This window comes from Choloepus didactylus, chromosome 20, assembly GCF_015220235.1.
Source record: "Choloepus didactylus isolate mChoDid1 chromosome 20, mChoDid1.pri, whole genome shotgun sequence".
In the NCBI taxonomy this organism is placed as follows: domain Eukaryota; kingdom Metazoa; phylum Chordata; class Mammalia; order Pilosa; family Megalonychidae; genus Choloepus; species Choloepus didactylus.
The window spans coordinates 48,614,897-48,636,301 of record NC_051326.1 but is presented as its reverse complement, the minus strand read 5'-3'; the positions used below and the strand labels follow the sequence as shown (position 1 = coordinate 48,636,301).

Genomic DNA, 21,405 nt, shown 5'->3' with positions numbered 1-21,405 from the left:
AGATTTAGTCTCTCTTTTGGATGGCTCACTCAGGGCATAGAGAGAAATTGAGGCCTGTTATCATTAGCCAGTACCATCTTGCCAATAATGTGAATGAGCCACCTTGGGGGTCAATGATTTATACAGCTCCATTCAAGTTTTAGCTGACTGCAGCCTGATGACACATTAAGTGCAAGCTTATGAGAGACCTCAGTGCAGAACCACTCTCAAATATCTGAACCAACAAAAAAAAACTGTGAGAGACAATAAGTAAGTATTGTCTTTTAAGTCACTAAGTTTTGGAGCAATTTGTAGATAACCAATACAGAGCTATAGAAGGGTCAATAAATTTGTTCTGTAAAGGGCCAGAAAGTAAGATTTTAGGCTTTGAGGCTCATACATTCTCTATCACAACTACACAACCCTATCATTGAAGTGCAAAAGCAAACAGAGATAAGACAAAAATGAGTGAATGCAGCTGTGTTCCAATAAAGCTTTATCGATATAACAGGCAGTGGAACTGGATTTGGCCTATAGGTTGTCATTTGCTGACCACTGCTTAGAATAATTTTAAAGCACTTATCAATTAAAAAGTATATAGACAGCCATTCAAATTCTTTATATCATGAGTTTGAAGTAAGGGGGTAAAAGTCAAGAATGGTTTAATTAATCATTAAATAAAAATACATTTAGGTGGATACTGGCAGTACCTGGAAAGCTCAGTATTTCAACACCTGAAATAGCAGAACTGGAATCTGTTAGTCCAGCTTGCTCTTCTGGGCTGTGCTTTCATTTTCACAATTGTGCTTTCTGAACATTACTCCTGTAGGGCAGAAGAAAAAGCCTTGGTAGCTAAGTTGACAATAATGTAATCAATGCTGAGGACGTGGGATCTGAAACCAACAATCAGAGCCAAGATCTGGCTCTTTTGGCCTGGATTTGTCCTTTGTGAACATCTTTCTCGGTTCATTTTGAGTCCTTGCAAAGACATAGGAAATTCCTATTCATAAGAGAAGATGACCATGTGACATTCCTATAATGCCATCAAGCTAACCTCTCATTTCTGCTTCTGAACCTCACTAAGGGAAGGATTTGGCTTGGAAGCATAGAAATCCCCTGAATCACCTTGAAGCTGACTTTTGAAAATGCCTTTCATAAAACCATGACAGTTAATCACAAAAAGAACTCTGGTTCCCACATATTATTCTTGCAGGGCTTATGAAATCTACAAAAGAAAAAAAATATGAGAAAAAACTATTCCAGTGCAGGTAGGTTTTTCTGTTTGCATGTAAGTCAAGGCTAAAAATAACCAGAGATGGCTAACTAAAGGAAAACAAGATTGTTGGTTTACCTGAAGGAAACATTCTATTTGCCATGATTTCCAACTGTAAAGGAACATTTATTATAGGATAAATTTTTTTTCTCATGGTAAATATATATTATTTAAATTTCTTCTCTCTGTATCTGGTATAATTTATTGTTAGGTATCAAGTATGTATGTGTATATTTCTGTGTGTGTGTGTGTGTGTGTGTGTGTATACATACATATATAATTTTCCCCATTCCAGAAACTTTATTATTTCATCATGCCAAAATAAGAAATAAAGTTTTTAGGAAAACACTAGCAAAGTTGTCCTAACTGTTTTTATATACTGTCATGCAGCCAAGTCCCTGTGAAATTTTTTTAGAAATATTAATTTGGTTTTCCTATCACTGCCAGAAGCATTTAAATTTATTCAGCTTTTAAAACAATACCAAAAAGTTGATATGGGAATGTTATATTTTTAAAACCTTTACTCTTATTTCATTGGAGAAAGGGGCAGTGTGAAGTAAGGGCAAACATATGAGTTTTAGGCTGTATATATGTTACTAGAATGAAAATTAGAAAAAACAACAACATAGGGCTGCACAACACAGACAGTGTACCCTATTGCAAATGATGGACTAAAATTAATAGTACAATTATAATAATGTACTTTCATGGATTGTAATAAATGTACCATACTAATGCAAGGTGTTAATAATAGGGTGGTAAATGGAAACTGTATTTTATGCACGATTTTTCTGTAAACATGCAACTTAAAGAAAGTATAGGTTTGAGTCAGATGGTAAAACTTAGCTCCACCATTTATGATCCTTGTGACCTAAGTAATTCACTCTGAGCTCCAGGTGCTGGTCCCCTGAATGGAGATGATAAGAGGCTATTAATGAGCTGGGCACCCAGCAGGTACTCAATGCATTTACAGCTGCTTCCATTATCATCCTCAAGAATATTATCACTCTAAGATTGTGCTATTTTGGCTTTTTGAATAACCTGTTTACAGTTGTGGATAAAATTAAGATCATTTCTAGTTTCAGAAGGATTAGCATTGTGTGATCAGCAAAAAAAAATATATATATATATATATATATATATATAGGTCTTGTATCAATTTCCAAACATAAATGGATCTCTAAGGATATAACCAAATAGCTCATTAACAATGTACTAGATTGAATCAAACAAACTTGTAAGAATTTCCCTAGTGTATTGGTTAAAAGGGCAAAATGACTGGCAAATCATGTTTGCATTGATTTGTGTCCTGGTTTTCATTTAAAAGGAAAAAAAAAAAGGAGGTATACCAGATAGAGTTATGTACCCAGAATAAAGACATGTTTTTGATCTTAATCCATTTCTGTGAGTGTGACCCCACTGAATTAATGAACTTTTGAAGATGATTTTTCTTTCCTTTTTTTTTTTTTTTAGTTGAAGTGTGGCCAACTGATTCAGGATACGTCCTAATTCTATTCCTAGAGGCTGTATAGAAAAAAGCCCCAGGGAGAAGCTGGAAGCTGGAAGTCAAAGGAACCCAAAAGAGATAGGAGAATCCATCACCAGTGATGGGAAAGCCAGGGAAACCAAGGATTGCCAGCCAGAATGCCATGAGCCAATAAATCCCTGTTGTAAAAGTCAATCTATTGTGTGGCAGTTGTCACAGCAGCTTCGAAACCAAGACAGGAGGGTACATTTTTTGTGAAAGCACTTGGCATTTAACTTTCAGTTTGTGAATTAGAACTGAGCTTTCATCCCTGTCTCATCTTTCAAACAAGTGGGGCATTTCAGGAGGATAGTCCTTACAGCAGGCAATACGGTAATGGTAGGTTTTATTTCCATTTCCTCTTGTGCTAGATTGAATTATCAGTTTAGACATGTCCTTAATCTTAATCTAAATTTCTGTGAGTATAAACCCATTGTAAATGGGATCTCTTGAATAGGATCTGTTGCAGATGTTACTTTGGTTAAGGTATGGCACAAATGAATGAGGCTGGGTCTTAAACTGGATGACTGGGGTCATTTATAAGCAGAAGTTCAACAATAAAAAGAGAAAGCCACGAGGAGGAGTCAGAAGCAGAAAGCCAGTGGAAAGCTGGAAGAGAAATGGAGGACCTCACTATCTGATGCTAGGCAGCAAAACAAGCCAAGGAACTCCAGGGATCACTGGCAGCCAGCACCAGAATGCTACAGACTTTAGGGAGAAAGCATTGCCTTGCTGAGTCCTTGATTTTGGACACCTCCTAGCCTCAAAACTGTGAGCCGATAAACTCCCATTGTTTAACCCAACCTGATGTATGGTATTTGTCATAGCTTCCCGGCAAACTGAGACACCTCCAAAATAACATTTCATTTCATAATGCAATTAACTAGGTTGCTAAACTCTTGAAGGAAGAGATAGTGTCTTGCTCATCTTTCTATTTCTAGGGATTAGGATGTCATTTGTGTTGGTATATGTCCCACATCCAATAAATATAGAATATAAATAGTCAGAACTTATTTAACATGTAGCAAAAGGGATGACATATTGAATGGAAACAAAGTGTGCTGAATGAAAGTTTGTAACAACTTTATTTACCAGTATGAGGGCAAATATTCATTATTCACAACTGGAAAATAATCGTCCTGTTTTCTCATTTCTAGTATCTCAAAACAGAAATTTTTCCATATCTCTAGAGGCACAAAAAGTACCAAAATTGGTAAAATAATTAAAAAATAATTTTAGCTCATACTGCTCTGTGAACCTCTGAGTTATATTTATTTAAAACATTTAAAACAAGAAAATTGGATAGAGCAGTTGTTGGCATATAGCTTCAACAAAAACCAGAAATAGAATTTAGAATCAAAGGCCTGAGTATATGGTTGGAAATGCTGAATAATTCCTGACTCTAAATATGTTTTCATATGAATGATGTAGATGCTTTTAACCAAAGTTTATTTTCATTTTCATTATCAAGATAAGTTTCCTAATTAACCATTTACCATGCTAGTTTTGATCTGGTTTAAGAACCTTATTTCTTCCATCTTCTTTTTAGTCTGTGTTGTGGAACATATACCAACAGCCTTAAGAAATACACAAAGGAAATGCCATTTTCTTAATGATATTTTCTCTTCTTAACATTTGAAAATTAGGAAAGAAACAATGAAAAAATCTATCACTAATCATTTTTGTTTGAATCTTTAACATTCTTAAATATCTATTTAAAAAGTAAATCTATAAATTATTCACCTTTTAGGTTTGATGTCTTTTCAAAGAATTCCTTTTCTTAACATTTTTGCATAAATGTTTTCAAATTTTTTTTCTTAAAAATTAGAACTCTAAAAAAGGCACAAGGTTTTACAAGATAGAAGAAACTAACACAGCAAAAATTGTTTTCTAGATTCATTTTGGGCTAGTAAATTTGTAACACAGTTGAAAAATTCATCATCTTTGTCTGCCTAACAACAAAAGATTAACTCATTCAAAAATTTAGCCATTGCAGTTAAATAAAAGAATAAAACAAACAAACGAAAACAAACAGAAAAGATTCAAGCTGACTGTGTAGTGTCACAAAGCGAGAGTTACTGGCAGATTGACTGAACTTTTTGATTGAAGTGGCCAGATATTTCAGTCTCATGTATTTAGCCAATGACAAAATTTAAGCCCATGACTTAATAAAGTAACATAACTGGTATGTGTATTTTCCAGTTCTTCACCTTAAATCCTTGCAATAACTATCATTTGATTTCCTATAGTTTGGGTATAAATAAAATTTCAGTTCAAATTGTCTTCCCCCATAGCCTCATAAAGAGGAAACAGTGGCTTAACTCTTTACTCTGAGAGAAGTTTGCCAAAAGAGGAGTCTTGCTGATTTAGCAGCTTAAAGGTCATATTCATTTGTTTCTGAATGTTCAAGACATGCTTTGTATTTCCTGTTAGAACCATTGCACCAACTTAGAGTGAAAAAGCAATTTTTTTTCTTTTTTTGTTCACTGCTGTATCCCTAGTTCTAGAATAATTGTTGACTGAGGAAAACATTTCTCTCATGATCCAAATAGAAATCAATTTGAAGCTATCAAATCTTCCTGCTCACACGGAGTAAATCATCAGTTTTTCTGAAACACCAAGGAGGAAAACTGCTGATTCTAGTTTTATTTTTCCTCAATGTCATCTTCCCTGAACATCCTAAATATAAACAACTGGCAGATACAATGAAATGGTGGAGGAAAAAAAAAATGGAAAGGGTCGATAACAAATGTTTTTTTTTTTCTTTTCTATTAGATTTATTTAAAACATTTCAAACACTATTTTTTTTTTCAAGAGGGCAAAGGTTCTTCATTTTGTTAGAATTATGCTAATTTATATCACTCAGCATATTTATTTTGAATAGGAAATAGATAATACAGTCATATTTTAGATAAAGCTTATTTTATTTTTTAGAATACCATTTATATTTTGCCAGAATATTTTCAAGCTACATACACTCACCCCACAATTGCTTTGGATTTTTTTTTCCACAACTGAAAACCATGTATGAGTGCATACATTATAATATATTCAGGACTACAAACTTAAACTATCAAGTAACCTTTAAAATTAATGTCACAAGAAAAGACACTGAAGCCGTGTATTTGATTGGAAACAATCCCTACACCTGTGCAAATGCCATCCGAAATTCTTTCCAGTCTGAACTTTCTACAATCATGGTTACATATTGTTTTAGTTTCCTGGATGCTAAAACAAATAGCACACACTGGGTTGGCTTAAACAATGGGATTTATTGGCTCACAGTTTCCAGGCTAGAAGATGTCCAAAATCAAGGCATCTTCGAGGTCATGCTTTACCCCAGAAGGTGGCCAGTATCCTCGGCCCTTGGCTTTTCTTTCACATGACAGTGCACATGGAGGCTTCGCCTGGCTTCTCCTCCCTCTTTCAGCTTCCGTTGACTTCCAGCTTCTGAATGTTCCCTGTGGCTTTCTCTGTATCTGAATTTCATTCTGCTTATAAAAGACTCCAGTAATAGGATGAACACCCATCCTGATTCAGTTGGGCCACACCTTAATCACTGTAAACTCGTCACAAGGTCCTATGTATGATGGGTTCACACCCACAGTTATGGATTCAAAACATGTTTTTCTGGGATAAATAGCGCTCAGCCACCACACATGTCCTACACGTAGTAGGTGTCCATAAGTGCTTTGTGAATGAACAAATGAATGCCCTCCAGAACAAAGTTTTGAGCAATCTGAATTTTCAAGAGTTAACTAGCTGGACTCTCAGAAGCCCCATGCAGATTTTCGAGGCTAGAGATACTGTATACAATACACTTATAAACCCGGTTAATTTGTTTCTTCCTTATTCAGATACAAATTTCCAAATATGCACCCTGTTTATACCAAGACTGAGGAAATTAAGTAATGTGAGTAAAACTTTTGAGTTTTAAAATAAAAATACCCAAAATGGAACATTATAAATCAATCTATGTAAATTCTAGTAAACGCTAAAATTACTATGCACTTTTTACAAATTGTCCAAGGCTATAAAATAGACTAGCTATTATATTTAAAAATCTATCTTAATTCCTAATACACACTAGAGAGTTGTGTCTTCTCACAATCATGTTATATGTACAAAAGTGATTATTTATTTGGAACAGTAAATCAGTTTCCTCTTAAAGCATGGTAGCTAGAATGGAACACTATATTCCATACATGACTTCAATAATGCAGTGCACATCATGGCTATCACTTCTTTTGCCTGCCCTCCATCTTCCACTTCCAGCATCCCAAGATTTACCTTAGCTTTTTCAGCAGCCATGCACATGGTTGGTTCATCTTCACATGTTATTGTATTAGGGTTTTTAATCTATTATTCATTGCTATAGTTGCAGAATCTACAACAGTGCCTGGCATTTAGTTACTGTTCCATATGTATTTGTTGAGTGAATGACTCATGTTTTTCACTTTGTATTAGTTTCCTAGTTTTGCCGTAACAAATTATCACTAAAGATCACAAACTGGGTGGCTTCAAACAACATTTAAGGAGGTCAAAAGTCAGAAATCAAGATGGCAGCATGGTCTCACGCCCTCCAAGTCTCTGGGGAAGACTGTTCCATTCTTCTCTACTAGCTTCTTGCCGCTGTCAACACTCCTTGGCGTTCCTTGCCTTGCAGCTGTGTCACTCCAATCTCCGCCTCTGCTTTCCCATGGTGTTCTCCCTGTACATCTATGTCTCTTTGTCCTAATCTCCCTTTTCTTTTAAGGAACTCAATCTTATTGGATTTAGCATCCACCTTAATCCTGTATGACTTCATCTTAACTTGATTACATTTGCAAAGACGCTATTTCCAAATGAGATCACATCCACAGGTTCTGGTGGATGTGACTGTTTGAGGTGGGTAGGGCACTATTCAACCAAGTAACACCTGAAACCTCTAAATTTTTCCTACAAGAACTACTGGTGAGTTTGAGTCGGGTCTCCTGGAATTCATATAGTGGATTATGTTTTAAGTGTGGTACTTCCTTCCAGTGTTTTAAGTTGTTAAAAACATTACATTTTTTATTTTGCATTTCAAACTATCATTTCCTTCTTTTCAAGCTAACTGTGCTTTTGATGGTGTTCCATGTGTATCTTTATTCACCAACTGTAAATGTACAGAACCAGAATATTATCCAATGTGCATTACTCTAACTTCATCATAAGACACACTGTCAAGTGCCTTTTTGAGATGTATATTTCCAAAGTCTACAGAAGTCTCCATAACTATTAGGTATTTTTTCACGAATAGAAGGATAACTTTCCTTAATGAAATTGTGTTGGTTGTCATTGATCACAGATTTTTTTTTCATATGTGTGTGTGCATGTATTTCATTCAAATTTTCAACAGATACACAATTTCATGGATATGGCTACCCTTAAATATAATGTACCTTGGTCAAATATAATAGTCTACCTTGCATAGTTTATTTGAGGGTTTTCTCCCGTATTTCTCTTCGCTTATCATGATGCTGTGAGGGAGTGAAGTCAAGGATTATTACTATTACCAATCCGTAAAGGAGAAAAAGAAACGAAGATAACAAATTCTTCCCAAAGGTTTATAGCTTGTTTGTTGTCAAGTCAGAACCTAAACAGAGTTCTCCTAACTTCTAAGCCAAAAGTCTTTTAAACCATGACCCCTCTAATTGTGACATCTTATTTGCTCTAAAGGCATATTGGAAACTGGAGGGGTGAACCACACACTGTTTACTTGTTCGTTCTCTTGTCCCAAACTTTGACAAAAGACAAAAAATCTGCCCAGTCTTCTACCTGTTTTGAAAGAACCTATACTATATTTTATATGTTTGGTAAACAACAATCAAATGGGTCATGCCACCAATGATTGGCAGATAAAGGAATTTATTGATGTATATACATTAGAGATGGTGAGTAAATCAGAGGAGTTTAAAAATTAGTTGTCATATATTATCCATAGGGACAAAAGAATAAACCCAATAATCTTACTAACTGTTTGGGTTTCCACAAGCACTGCTTTACATGCTGAGAGTCACAGTGGCAGAAAATAATCATCAAATATATAAAAATAGTCTGAGAACACAAATATTAGGTCATGCAAAGTATCAGTGATTTGATGATTATTAAAAGGTATTGGTTGATATTGCAAGTCCAAACCCGCAGAGAGTTCAATTAACACTGGAAGTAAGAAATTCTGAAAGATGTGTTTATATTTTGAGTTTTTAAAATTTAATTTCTAAAGTCAAATGCAGTTAGATCATTTTTCCTTTTATAACTGAAATGTGCTTTGAGATCACTAAAACTCAGATCATAAGAGTAGAATCACAAAGTTTATGTGAAACATTTAAAAATTATTCTTAATGTTCAGAACCGCTACTGTAGATCTCATTCTCATTAAACTTGGACCTTCCTGCTATGTTCAGATGTCCCATATCACAATCCACTGCTAAATCGATTTCTTTCTCTCTCTTTTCAATTCAAGTTCTGTTCTTTAATATCTGTTTGTATTCCATGGCTCGAGCCCACAATTTTTAGCTGAATTGTGTCTATCCTGTTCTTTTCTAAAGAGAGGTTTCTTTGCTTTTCCACTTTTGTCAGAGATTAATCATTTCTGCTCTCAGAGTTAATAAAACCCAACGTACTTTATAAAAGCACAATCTGCATACAAGACACATATCCAAGTAACAAAACATACTTGGTACATAATCCTCTATGATAAAAATGATGCAATATTTGTAATTTCATTTCCTTAACTTTTAGGATTGTGGTTATTTCTCAGTCTTTCTCCTGAGAGATGTAAATTATAACTGTAAGATGAATGTTCATTGACAAATGTCACTAAAGAGAGGTATCCACACAAAATAATATTCCACCTATTGCCCATATTTATGTTATCAATTGTCAGGTTCAAATGGATTAAGATAATTTCCAAACTATATATATTTCACTTTTACTACTTCACCAGTAAGAAAGTTTTCTGTTTTTATTGTTTAAAATGGAGTATACAATGTCTGAAAATGAAACAAATGAAAAAATGGGCCCACGTTTAGGAGATTATGTTATTACTTTCCAAGAAGGGGATGGGTGGTTGACAAAACACGAACATCAACACAAATGTGATTGCACAGACCTGCACGGCAGAACTGTAAGTTCTGAATATCAATTTACTTAGAAAAATAGAATTTATACTTTGTCATGTAATAATTAAGTCTCAGATTTGGGAGTCAGACTGCTCTGTTAATTTTAAGTCCCAGTTCCTCTGCTACAAACAATATGTTCTTAGACAATTTACGTTGTGTCTGTAAGCCTGTTTCTTCATCTGTAACATGAGAATCAAAATAATGTATCTGCACCCTAGGTAGGGCTTTGTGAGATCTGAAAGGGATCATGCATGTAAAACACTTACCACAATATCTGGCATCTACATATTTTGAATAACTATTAGGTATAGATATTTCAGATGATTCTCATTCATTTTTAATTAATATATAAAATTAAGAAGTTTAAGGATTAACTGCATGTCTGAAATAAAAATAAAATAATTGCTAATCTGGCCCCATCACCAGCAAAAAAGCCCAGAGGTGGAAGACGCCAATCCTCTTGAAAGAGTTTTGTTTTCAAAATAGTGCATTAATTATGTGTTGTCTTCCTTCCACTGGGTCTACGGGTCTATGTTAGAGGAGCGAGGCTTGATGCTTTGTGATAAACACAGCTTTAATTTGTTCTGTTTGTGACTTTTTAAAAATAATACTCTACATAGTGACTCTGACAGATACTGTACTAATGTAAAAAGGAAGACAAGTGGGCATTTTGGTTGCCTGTTTTATTTTTATAAGAAAAGCATTTTGCTCTTTTTAAATTTAAAAATTGTTGCATCTTTTGAAAAAGTGGTATATTTATACAAATGTAAAATGAACTTTAGTATCAAATTTTTTTGGGAAAAATATTATTCTTTTCATTATTAGCAAATAAAGGTAAAATTTTAAAACTGAGTTTCTTCATAAAAGCAAAAAAAAATCTTCACAATTTCTTCACTTTTAATGCAGAAGAGCACTTTCTATTTTTGGGTGAGTTTAGCCTTTTTGGGCATGGAGGAAATAAATGAGAACCCGTTCAATATGGAGATCAAAATATCCACACTAGAAAAGAAACTGCAGAAAGGAAGATTTCTAACATTTTCTTTTCAGTTGGTGAATATTTGATAAAATTCTAACTCCTAATGCTATTAATATTTATAGGAAGTTTGAGTTACAACAAGAGAATAAACACCCATCCTGAGAATGTTGTCTGAAGCTCCTTGAATATTATTCTCTTTGTAGAACATCATTTTTAAAATGACTTAAATGCTCTGTTGCTGCTAGAGTCTTCTATGGATGCTATTAAAATGTTAATTTAAATTTTATACATAATGTATAAGTATCTTATATGCATATATAATATACATTGTCCAAAAGCAGGATATATTTTTAAACATAAAAACAATCGACTATAAATACTTGATATATTATAAATTAAAATATTTTATTAACATTTAATAAAATATTTTATCATAAAATAAAATTCCTTCCTCCTAACTATGAGATAAACAAGGTGTAGGTGGGTGATGGGGAAGTAGTACTGAAACCTTAGTCATGTCATGGAACACCAGATCTTTAATATCTGTCCATTTGCTTTCCAATAGAAACTGTACCAAGCATGTATTTTCTGAGAATTATTTTCCTGTTCTTTACAGTCTGATGATTTTACGTTCTTCCTTTACTTGCAGCCTTGAGAAAAGAGTACACAATCTTGACTTTTCCTATGTATAGTCTGCATTTCTAAAGGAAAGTTCAAAGATGCCATTAAATTGCTTTTAATAACAAAAAAGAAAGTGCCCCTGCTTAGATGTAATAAACCATGTGAGAAACAAGGAAAACAAAATAAAAGCTATGAATTTGGAAAATAATTAATTTCCTTTTCCACTTATTACTATCACTCATTTTTCAAGTAATACCTTCCCTCAGGCCCCTTCAGAAAAAGGGAAAGAGTACAAACCAAATCCAAAGGAACCCTTTCTTTCTTGAAGAAAATAAAGTGAGGAGTGCTCAATATTTTCTATTATATATTTAGGAAAATGAAATCTGGATTTTACCACTGCAGGAAGTGGAGTCTGCAGAGTTGGTATCACTTTTTATATTATTTTGAGGAATAACAGGCGACGTGATGTGAATTATTATGTGACAGAACTCTGAATTCTACCAACTATAATTTTGCTTGCACAGACTCTGTGCTAACTTCTCGGATTTAACAACTATGACCCATATTTGGAAACTAGTGACATATTTTATTGGTATCACAACTATAGGCTCATTATAAAATCACACAAAATTGCAATATTGTGCAGGAAAGATTCATTTCCTAAGAAAATAATTTAATTTTTCAGTGCTCAACAGAAGCAATTTTTAGTTGCTATACATATATTTTCTTGCAATACTCTGACTATCTATAAATACAGGATCCACTGAGGCCACCTTTGCTGCTATAAAGGAGTGAATGCAATGCAGAACAGCTGTCAAATCCTGAAATTCAAGTTCCTGTAAGAAAAAAAAAATAAAATTAAGTGTAAATATTATAATGATTGGAAAAACATGTTACACACATATTTAACATGTGCTGTGCTTTGAGAACTCCAAGATAGTTACTCAAATAAAAATACACATGAAATAAGTAAGTTTTAAAGTAAAAGGCAGACAGCACTTGATACCCTTGGGTTATCTATACCCTAACTATGTGTCAGAGACTTGTGATGTGTTGAGATAACTGGTTTAAGAAGTGCAAGATTAATAATAAAGGCATGAGTCTTTTAAGCCCAGTGTGTAAAGATGCACTCAAAATTATAACTCAAAGGCACATAGATTTAAACAAAGTAAAAGGCAGTGTAATATGATCAAAGGTTGCTATAAACATGAATGCACTGGGTTTTATTATTTTTTAAAAACTTATACTCTGGCAATTTAATTTAAGTTCTTTATTTTCTCATAACTAACACAGGTTGGATATTATTTTCGTTTATTTGGCATCCTAAATTAATCAAGTCAGACATGCAAATACTAGTGTCATGATCTCAACTTTCACTGTAAGCATGGCCTGGTCAGTGGCCTGAGATATGGATTTCATTCCAAGAAAGTTCACATTTTCTGTAACTTAGCGGAACCAATTATTGTGTTTTAGCCTTCTGTGTGTGTGCTTATGTGTGTGTGTGCATGTTTAATAACAAATAACATTCTTGGAAGGAAGCACCAGAGCTGTATGACACAGAATAAGCAGAGTACATGCACACATGCATGTCGTGAATGGCTTTGGAAATACCTCATCCTGTCACCATGGGCAGGGGGAGAAATAAATGATGCTCAAGGGGGCTGGTTTCTTTAGAGATACTGGTCCCCCCACCAGGGAAACAAGATTTGGCATGAGGACTTTGTGTGGGGGAAGTTTGTGGAAAGAGGAATTATATTAGTCCATGGCAAATTTTTGCTTTTTAATAGCCTTTGGAATCCAGGATCCTTACTTCCCTGTTTTAAAGATTCCATGCCAAATCAACAAAACAGTCAACAATGAACCTCAAACATGAAATAGAGATTAAACGAACTGTTTTTAAAAGTTAGGTGGTTATTGAGAAGATATCTTCATATTTTTGATGGTTAAAAATAAAGCCTCCCCCTTGTGCCACCCCATTTAACAGGAGGAGAGGAACTTTGGTATATATTACCCTGATTTTGCTTCTTTCTATGCTAGTATAGCAATATTCCAATGTAATGAAGAACAAAAGTAAATGCTAATTGATTGACATCCTTGTAACTAAATATCATAGAAATTCTAGTCTATTATACACTGCTGATATGACTTTCAGAAAGAAAGCTATATAGTTTACAAGAAAATGACTCTGGCTTGTCTTTTCTATATATGTGCTCCTTTAAGTATCTCTAAAGGCAGGACCAGTGATATTTTTATTCTGCGGCAGGACGATAGGATGGAGAAAGGCAAATACCCCACCAGACACAAAGGAGATAAAGGACCCTTTCTCAGTCCTGCACCTCGGCTCTTCTGAGCCAGTTCTCTTCATGAACCAAGGATTTGATTTTAAAAGTGACTTCACACTCCTTTTACAACTTGAAGGCAACCTCATTCCCTCTTGTGGTCCATCTTGCAAGCCTTCCTTTTAGAAACTGTGTTTTCATGGGGCCGAACTTTGCGTAAAGATGGGTATATGACCCAGGTGGGCCAGCCAGACAGAGTTCCCTGTTGTCTCTCAGGACATGGAGTGATTGATTTAGGGCTGTGCATTTAACTCAGGAAAACCAATCAGTGTTCCTTGGGAAGTTGATGTGGATGGTGGGGAGAGGGAGGTCATGATATTTACTTTGTTGTGGCCAATTATCAGGAGTGAAGACTTGAAGCTTCCCACGGCAGTCACTGCTGCCAAATGGAGAGAGCCTGCCTACAAATAAATTCAACACAGAGGAACATACAGTGCAGAGACTGAAGATGAAAGAACATGAGATGACAATAGGATCCAGCTGTATGGAGTCAGCCCTCAACTTTCCAGTTGCTGGATACAAAGTAATCCCTTTTATCTTTATTCCAACTTGAATTAAAGTTTCTCCTTTGCTTGTGAATGAACCTTAACCTTGAAAACTACATAGTTAATTGATCAGTTGTTCTATTTTGACTTTTTGGAATGATGATGAGCAAAATGTCCATGATATTTAAGTGCATACTCTAGTAAAAGCTTCATAATATTCAACTAGTTTCATAAAGCATGATTACACTTGTTACTAGTACTCCTCACCCTCACCATTTGTAGAATCCAGAAGCTGCTTGGTTCCTGTGCTAACCTTTACTACTAGCTGGATCTACTAGTTATACCCGTACCCTAAGACTGTACTCAACATCTCTGGCTAGAAGCAATGTGAAGTTACCCTCCAGTGACCAAAGACATTATTCATTGTTATTTAACCTTAAAAGATAAGAAAACCAAGTAACTTTCTAGATGAAACACAAGTCCCTTGCAAACTTAACACATACTATAAATCAATTTATACATGCATTTTCAAGAAATGATTTCTGAGCTTCTCTAAGGGACATTTTGAAAAAAAACATAGTATATAAATATATGAATTTTATACATCATTTAGTCTTCAGGGTCTTAGTTTTATATATATAAATTGGAAATTGCTTTTCAAGTTCCCAAACAGTCCACACACTGAAACAAAATGCCAAATAGTTATCAGTAAGTGCATAAATCCAAAAGAAACTCTAGTCACTTCTGGTATCATAACTTGAAGCTACACTGCAAAAATCTCTGGCAGAACAAAGTGAACTCACTCCATTAAATTCTGTGCAAAAAATTCGTCAAAACTGTGTTCAAATCTAGGATTCAAATAAAAGCTTCTGAAATGGTGGTCATTAGTTCTGTCTTGATCCACATAAAGGATAAGTAGGCATCCTGGGGACATTTCACACGCATTGGATTCAGCCCAATGTCAAGCCATATTACTTCTGGTTTGTTTAAGGTTATAACCAAATATTACCATCAAGGCTTTCTGGAATTATATTTTTGCAACTAGAGTAGATCCAAAACATATTCTGACATTCTGTTTGAACTGAATACTCGTGTTGAATTCAAAGCTTGACTCCTTGTATCATTCACTCCCTACCATGCTCTTCAAAAACATGAATATATGTCTGTCATGGGCTGTCATATTCTAATCCTAGAGAAGGAAAGGGAACCTCTATCACTCTTTTATGCACATGGGTATAGTAAAATAGATTGGTATGGAGATTACAACATACTGGATTAGAAAAATACATTGAAATGCGATTGTATATACAGCGTGGCATTTCCTAGAATTTGTCGCGTAGTAATAAATGTTATGTAAAATAATTAAGCTCATTGCTTATATAAGTTTGGAGAATCAGATTAAAGAGACATAGCTTTCTTTATTGCAGGACTTTACAGAACCTTTTCCATGTTAATTGCGTTGTGCACCTTCTATAGTGACATAGCATGCTTTCTTTTCCAAACTTTTTTGATTTTTTAAAAATGAGGCATCTTGGAGATTTCAGAAATCCTTCAATGGAACTAAAAGAACCTATAAACATATACTTTATGGAAAAAACCATCATTAATCAAAATTTCCTCAATTAATGGAAAAAATATTCTATCAAAAATCCCCAGGCTCTTATAAACTGAAAGGGAATCATTCAACATATATTCACATCTTTGTATTGGTTCCTCAAGATAGACCAATGAAATCAGAGGTCCAGTGTTTAAGGCTAAATAGGTAAATCTAATTTAGAGTTCAGTCCTTTGTTGAACAACTAAAAGATTCAGTTTACCTGCTCAGGACAAAAGTTTGAGGAATGACAGAGGCAGGGGGGAAAACTTGAGAAAGATGCTTTGTCTTGGTAGAAACAGTGCCAGGGAGGAACTCGGCTTTGAATCTGTCACTGTAGGACCAGTCACCCTGTGGGCTCAGTCTTGAAAGTGATGCTTAAATAAAAGAGAAAGGCCTTGAGGTATACACAGTGGAGAAGAGTGAGTGATTGGAATTGTTCTGCAAAATCTCTATTTTGATGCTCTTTCTTTACAGATGTTAAAAGAAAAATTACCCAGACCTCCCCCTGTCTCTCAGTTTCCTCATCTGTATATTAAACTGTATCTGGTGAGGTACAATTACAAGATTGTTCACTTGCTTTTTCTAAATATAAAAAAGGAGGACAGAAATTCACTTAGGGACATAGTTTCATTAGTAAAGAAAAGGAAAGGATAATTAGAATGGTCTCTTTAAGTTATGCAACCATAAGGCAAACAGATAAGGGGAGTAGTCCCCTTTTTGGCAAGAAAGTAGGTTCCTGTCCAAAAAAGAGATCAAGGGTTTCTGGAAATGAAGACCCAAAACTCTTCTGAGAAAAATTACAGTATCTATCTAAGTTGTGCTGGTGGAAATGATACCTCTAAAAGAGAATTCCCCAGCAGAATAGACTGGGCTGGTGATCCAAGGCCCAGGTGTAAAACAAGATCCTGCGAGTTTGTGAGGGAGAAGATGTTTCCTTCCCTCAGCATGTGGCTGAAGCTGAAACCCCCAGGACTCAGCCTCCGGCATGATCAGACACTGGAACCTTGATAAGGCATCTGGGTATGAGTTAAGATCAATGCCCCTGAGAGCAGAAAATGAGGCTCATCTGTGGTGCCCTTAGGGACTGGACAAGCAAGTGCCTCAGTTCAGCAGGGTACCCAGCGACCTGGTGTGGGAAGCACAAAGCCCTAGTGTTACTGGACTTTCTAGTTTGTGCCTGGAATTTGGAAGTAGGAATGACCCCGCCAGACTGAGGAGGCTTCCCTAGTTTGGGAACGATTAGAAAGTGCAATAGGCCTTAAAAGGAAGATTCTGGATTTCTTCCAATAAAAGCAAGTGGAGCTTGTGATTCAGTATAAAAATAAAGAGATGCAATCTTATTTGTACCTGGATCCGAGCATACTGGCCTAAGACCAGGGACATGCATTAAATTCATCTCTTAAATCGCTGAATAACTAGTCCCATCCTTCTATCTCCACTTTTATAACAATGTCAAGACTTTCTCTGCTTCCAGTCTTGCCACATTTAAATATGCAATCCACCTGGCTATAGAAATGATAGATGTAAAATGATATTGATCCATTTCACTTCTTTGTTTAAATCTTTCTAACAGCTTCCTCTTACCTGTGGAATAACACCGCCGCCCCCATGCTAAGCAGGACACACAATGTCCTCCTGTACCCAGCCGCTGCCTGCTTACCTGCGACTCTCCTTCCAAGTTTAGGTTCTGGGATTTCCATCCCACACCCAGTGTCACATCTGCCAGCCTCAGGCAGTCCCCTGAGCCTGTGATGCCATCCCCAGCGCTTCTCCCTCCCGTGACCTCTTGTTTTCTCACTTTTCCTTCAACAGGAGGCTCAGGTACCTTTTCAAGGAATGCTCACCTGATCCCTCAAGCTTTATGTTCCCCTCCTTTTTTCTCTCACCATACCTTATGAATACCTATTTTGCAAAACTTATTATACTGAAAATATGTAACTCTCCCCCCTCCCCCAGTAGATTGTAATTTCCTACCCACAGGTATCCTCTCTCCTTCATTTTTGTGTAAGTAGCAAATGCCTGTTACCTGGTAGGCCATCAACAAATATTTATTGAACTTAATGAGTTAAAGGAAAAAAAAAAACCTTAGTTTTTTAAGCCACATCATTATTTTAGGTTTTTAATAGCTTGGGTTGAAGGTACAGAACTATTAACAGGGGCATCAGATCCCAGCTCTGACAATTTTTCTATTAAATCAGTACTTTCTTGTTAAATGATTTGCTTGCAATCCCCTAAATTCTATATATTTTTTGAGGAGGGGGGAGGGAAATTTACACATGTTCTTTTTGGATTGTAATAGAAAGCAAAGAAAAAAAAAAGGTTTTCTAAGCATGTGCAATCCCTGCCCATAATAGAGGGGTTCCCCCCCCCCAATGCTCCCAGAACTTGGGGAGGCTCAAAGGGGCCATTTGGAGGAAGAGGCTGGCGGTGTGGCTGCTGCAGGCGATAACCTCCTGCCCACAGAGCTCTAGATCCCCTAGTACCTCCCAGCCCATTTCCTCTCCTGGCATCTCCAAGCTGCTCACTCTTTCAAAACAAGTTTTAGATCATCAGGTTTAACCACAGGAAGCCAAAAGTGTAATCTGGGCTGGTAGAATGGTTTGGTTTCTTTCACAAATATCAATGTAGTTATACCTCAAAATGTTTTTTCAATTGGGGAAATAACCCTTATTGCTTAAAAAGTCAGAATTATAATATTTTGAATTTCTTGGGATGATGTGATGGGCAGAATAATGATATCTCCCAAAGCTATCCACAACTAATTAATATATGGTAGATGGACTAGAAGCTAAATATGAGTCAGCAGTTTAAGAACATGGTTTTAAAATAATTATAATCTGCAATATGCGCTTATAACTAATATTCTCTTTGGTTCTCAACTTCCTTATACCTAGCAAGCACAGGGTGAACTAGATGATGCCTTAAGGTTTTTCTGGTTCTATACTTTACAATTTTATGCCACGTAAAATCTCTCTTACAGCTCTTGCCAAATCTGGCCTAGGGCACCAACACTTTGAGAGGGATTTGCACAATTTGAGGGGAGACAGTTTATATGATGGTTAAGAGCACTGGTCTCTGGAAATACTTATTTCCTATGTGAATTTGTGCCAAGTTATGCAGTCTCATCTCTTATCAGTAAACTGGGGGCTTTATATTAGCGGTTCATGAAGGTGCACTCAGATATCATGAGTAAGGTGCTTAGCAAATTGCTCAATGCAAAGAAAAGGCTCAAAATGTCTGAGGAAAGCAACGAAAATTAAAACAGTCCGTGCTACTGTCTGCCAGGACTTCAAAACATACATAAGCAAGCTATATTTTAAATTTTTCCTAAGATGTCTATGATATTTATAGATTTTGGGTGTATAATGTGAAACAGGGTTGTACACATTGAGGTTGTACACATAAAAAACAGCACATCATTAAAATGGGTCATGTCTAGCATTGTCTTTTGGTTTCCCTGACTTCTGCCTTTTTTCATTCATGTAAGTGTCTTCCAGCTCTCTCTGGTAATGCCATTCAACAAACCTCAGTGGCTCCCCATGCCTTCAGGAAAAAGGTTCATCCTGGGAGTTAAGGCATTTAAGGCCATGTGGCTACCTCTTGGTATTTCCACCTCCCCCGGCCTCATCTTCAGCTATTTGATATTCTTGGGGGAGGGGTTACTGAGTGCATCACCCCAAACTTCACGTTTGTACTTCGTATCTTGGAATAAAGGTTTGCACTGTTCTCGCTGGTTGGAATAAACCCAGCTCCACTGCATATTTGACTCTCAAATCCCACCCCTCTTTCAAGGAGTACCACCTCTTCCACAAACCTCCCTTTCTCCAAAGCTGGACATTGCATGCTTCAGTTATCATAGGTTTTCATACACACATCTTTTATGGAAAAGATCTCATTCTGGTTTTATTATAGTTAATGGCAATCTTATCTTTCTCACCAAACTGGAAGCTCTCCAAGAACAAAATTTTTTTTCTCCCTGCATACCACAACAGTATAGTACTTGTTTAAAAAAAAGAAAGAAATCAAAGTAAAAGAAACAGCAAAACTCAATGCTCTGTGTTCCAGTTTGAAAGTATTATGTCCCCCCAAATGTCATTATCTTTGATGCAATCTTGTGTGGACAGACATTGTAGTGTTGATTAGATTGGAATTCTTTGATTGAGTGTTTCCATGGAGATGTGACCCACCCAACTGTAGTTGATAACCCTGAATAGATCATTTCCATGGAAGTGTTGCCCAGCCCATTCAGCATGGGCCATGATTAGTTCACTGGAGCACTATATAAGCTCAGACAGAAGAAGCAAGCTTGCTACAGCCAAGAGGGACACGTTGAAGAAAGCACAGGAGCTGAGAGAGAAGCTGCAGCTTACAGAGACATTTTGGAGACGGCCTTTGAAAGCAGACTTTTGCTCCAGAGAAGCTCAGAGAGGACAAACTCCCCAAGAGCAACTGAGAGTGATATTTTTGAGGAGCTGTGGCCTAGAGAGGAACGTTCTGGGAGAAAGCCATTTTGAAACCAGAACTTGGAGCAGACGCCAGCCATGTGCCTTCCAAGCTAACAGAGGTTTTCTGGACACCACTGGCCATCCTCCAGCGAAGGTACCCTTTGCTGATGGACACTTTATGGCCTTAAGACTGTAACTTTGTAACCAAATAAACCCACTTTTATAAAAGTCAATCCATTTCTGGTGTTTTGCATTCCGGCAGCATTAGCAAACTAGAACACTCTGCATAACAAAGGTGTAAACCACCATCAATGAAACACTGCTTTAATGAAAGAACTAAGAGAATATAAAAGATCATAAGGGATTTGGGAGGGAGAAAAAGGGAAAATAATGCATATTTTTGTACCATGCACCCTTAAAAGATGCTTTATTAACTTGGATAATAGACGCAAAATTAGGTATGTGGTGATTTGAGCAGTATAGCTCCCCACACCCCTAATTCTCTGTTTTTTAATGACAAAAAAATCAAAATATAAATAAGTTTCTGAAGGGTTAAAGCCCTAAACATCACAAATAAGCCTTAAGTAACCTAAATGTAAATTGAATAGCACAATCGTGATGGTTCATTTTGATGGTGCTTTGCCATTAAATCCCACTTCTGAGTAAATCGTGCCCCTTGAGCCCCACAACAATCTTTTTGAGTGGGCAAGGCAATAACTATGGGTGTGTTGAAGGAAGTTTCTGAGAGCTGAAGTGGTTCAAGTTCTCAACACTAGTTGAGGTATCACCTGCTACCTAGATATTCTGGGGTTTCAATCACAATGTCATTAGTCCAACTATACAAATGTATAACTACCAAAGAAATTAAAACAACTACTTACTCGTAAAAACATGACTATATCTAGATCTAGATCTATCTATAAAGAAAACCAATAGTAGAGATGGTAAAAATGACAAAAACTACATAAAATCATTCTATCAAAATAATAAAAAATAATTCACATATGCTGAAATTAATAA

At 35.9% G+C, this 21,405-nt stretch overlaps 1 protein-coding gene and 1 non-coding gene across 5 annotated transcripts in view; one reads left to right on the top strand and one right to left on the bottom strand.

Moving 5' to 3' along the window:
• Positions 1–11,125: 11,125 nt before the first annotated feature.
• Positions 11,126–21,405, bottom strand: part of SNTG2 (syntrophin gamma 2) — a 509,625-nt gene continuing 499,345 nt past the window's right edge. For all 4 annotated transcript variants that reach the window (XM_037813401.1, XM_037813404.1, XM_037813402.1 and 1 more), the window contains one exon: positions 11,126–12,355. In XM_037813401.1, the coding sequence (XP_037669329.1) occupies positions 12,224–12,355 (132 nt within the window). In that variant the 3' untranslated portion in view covers positions 11,126–12,223. The remainder of the gene's footprint in view (positions 12,356–21,405) is intronic.
• Positions 12,513–12,676, top strand: LOC119517013. The gene has a single exon (XR_005213441.1).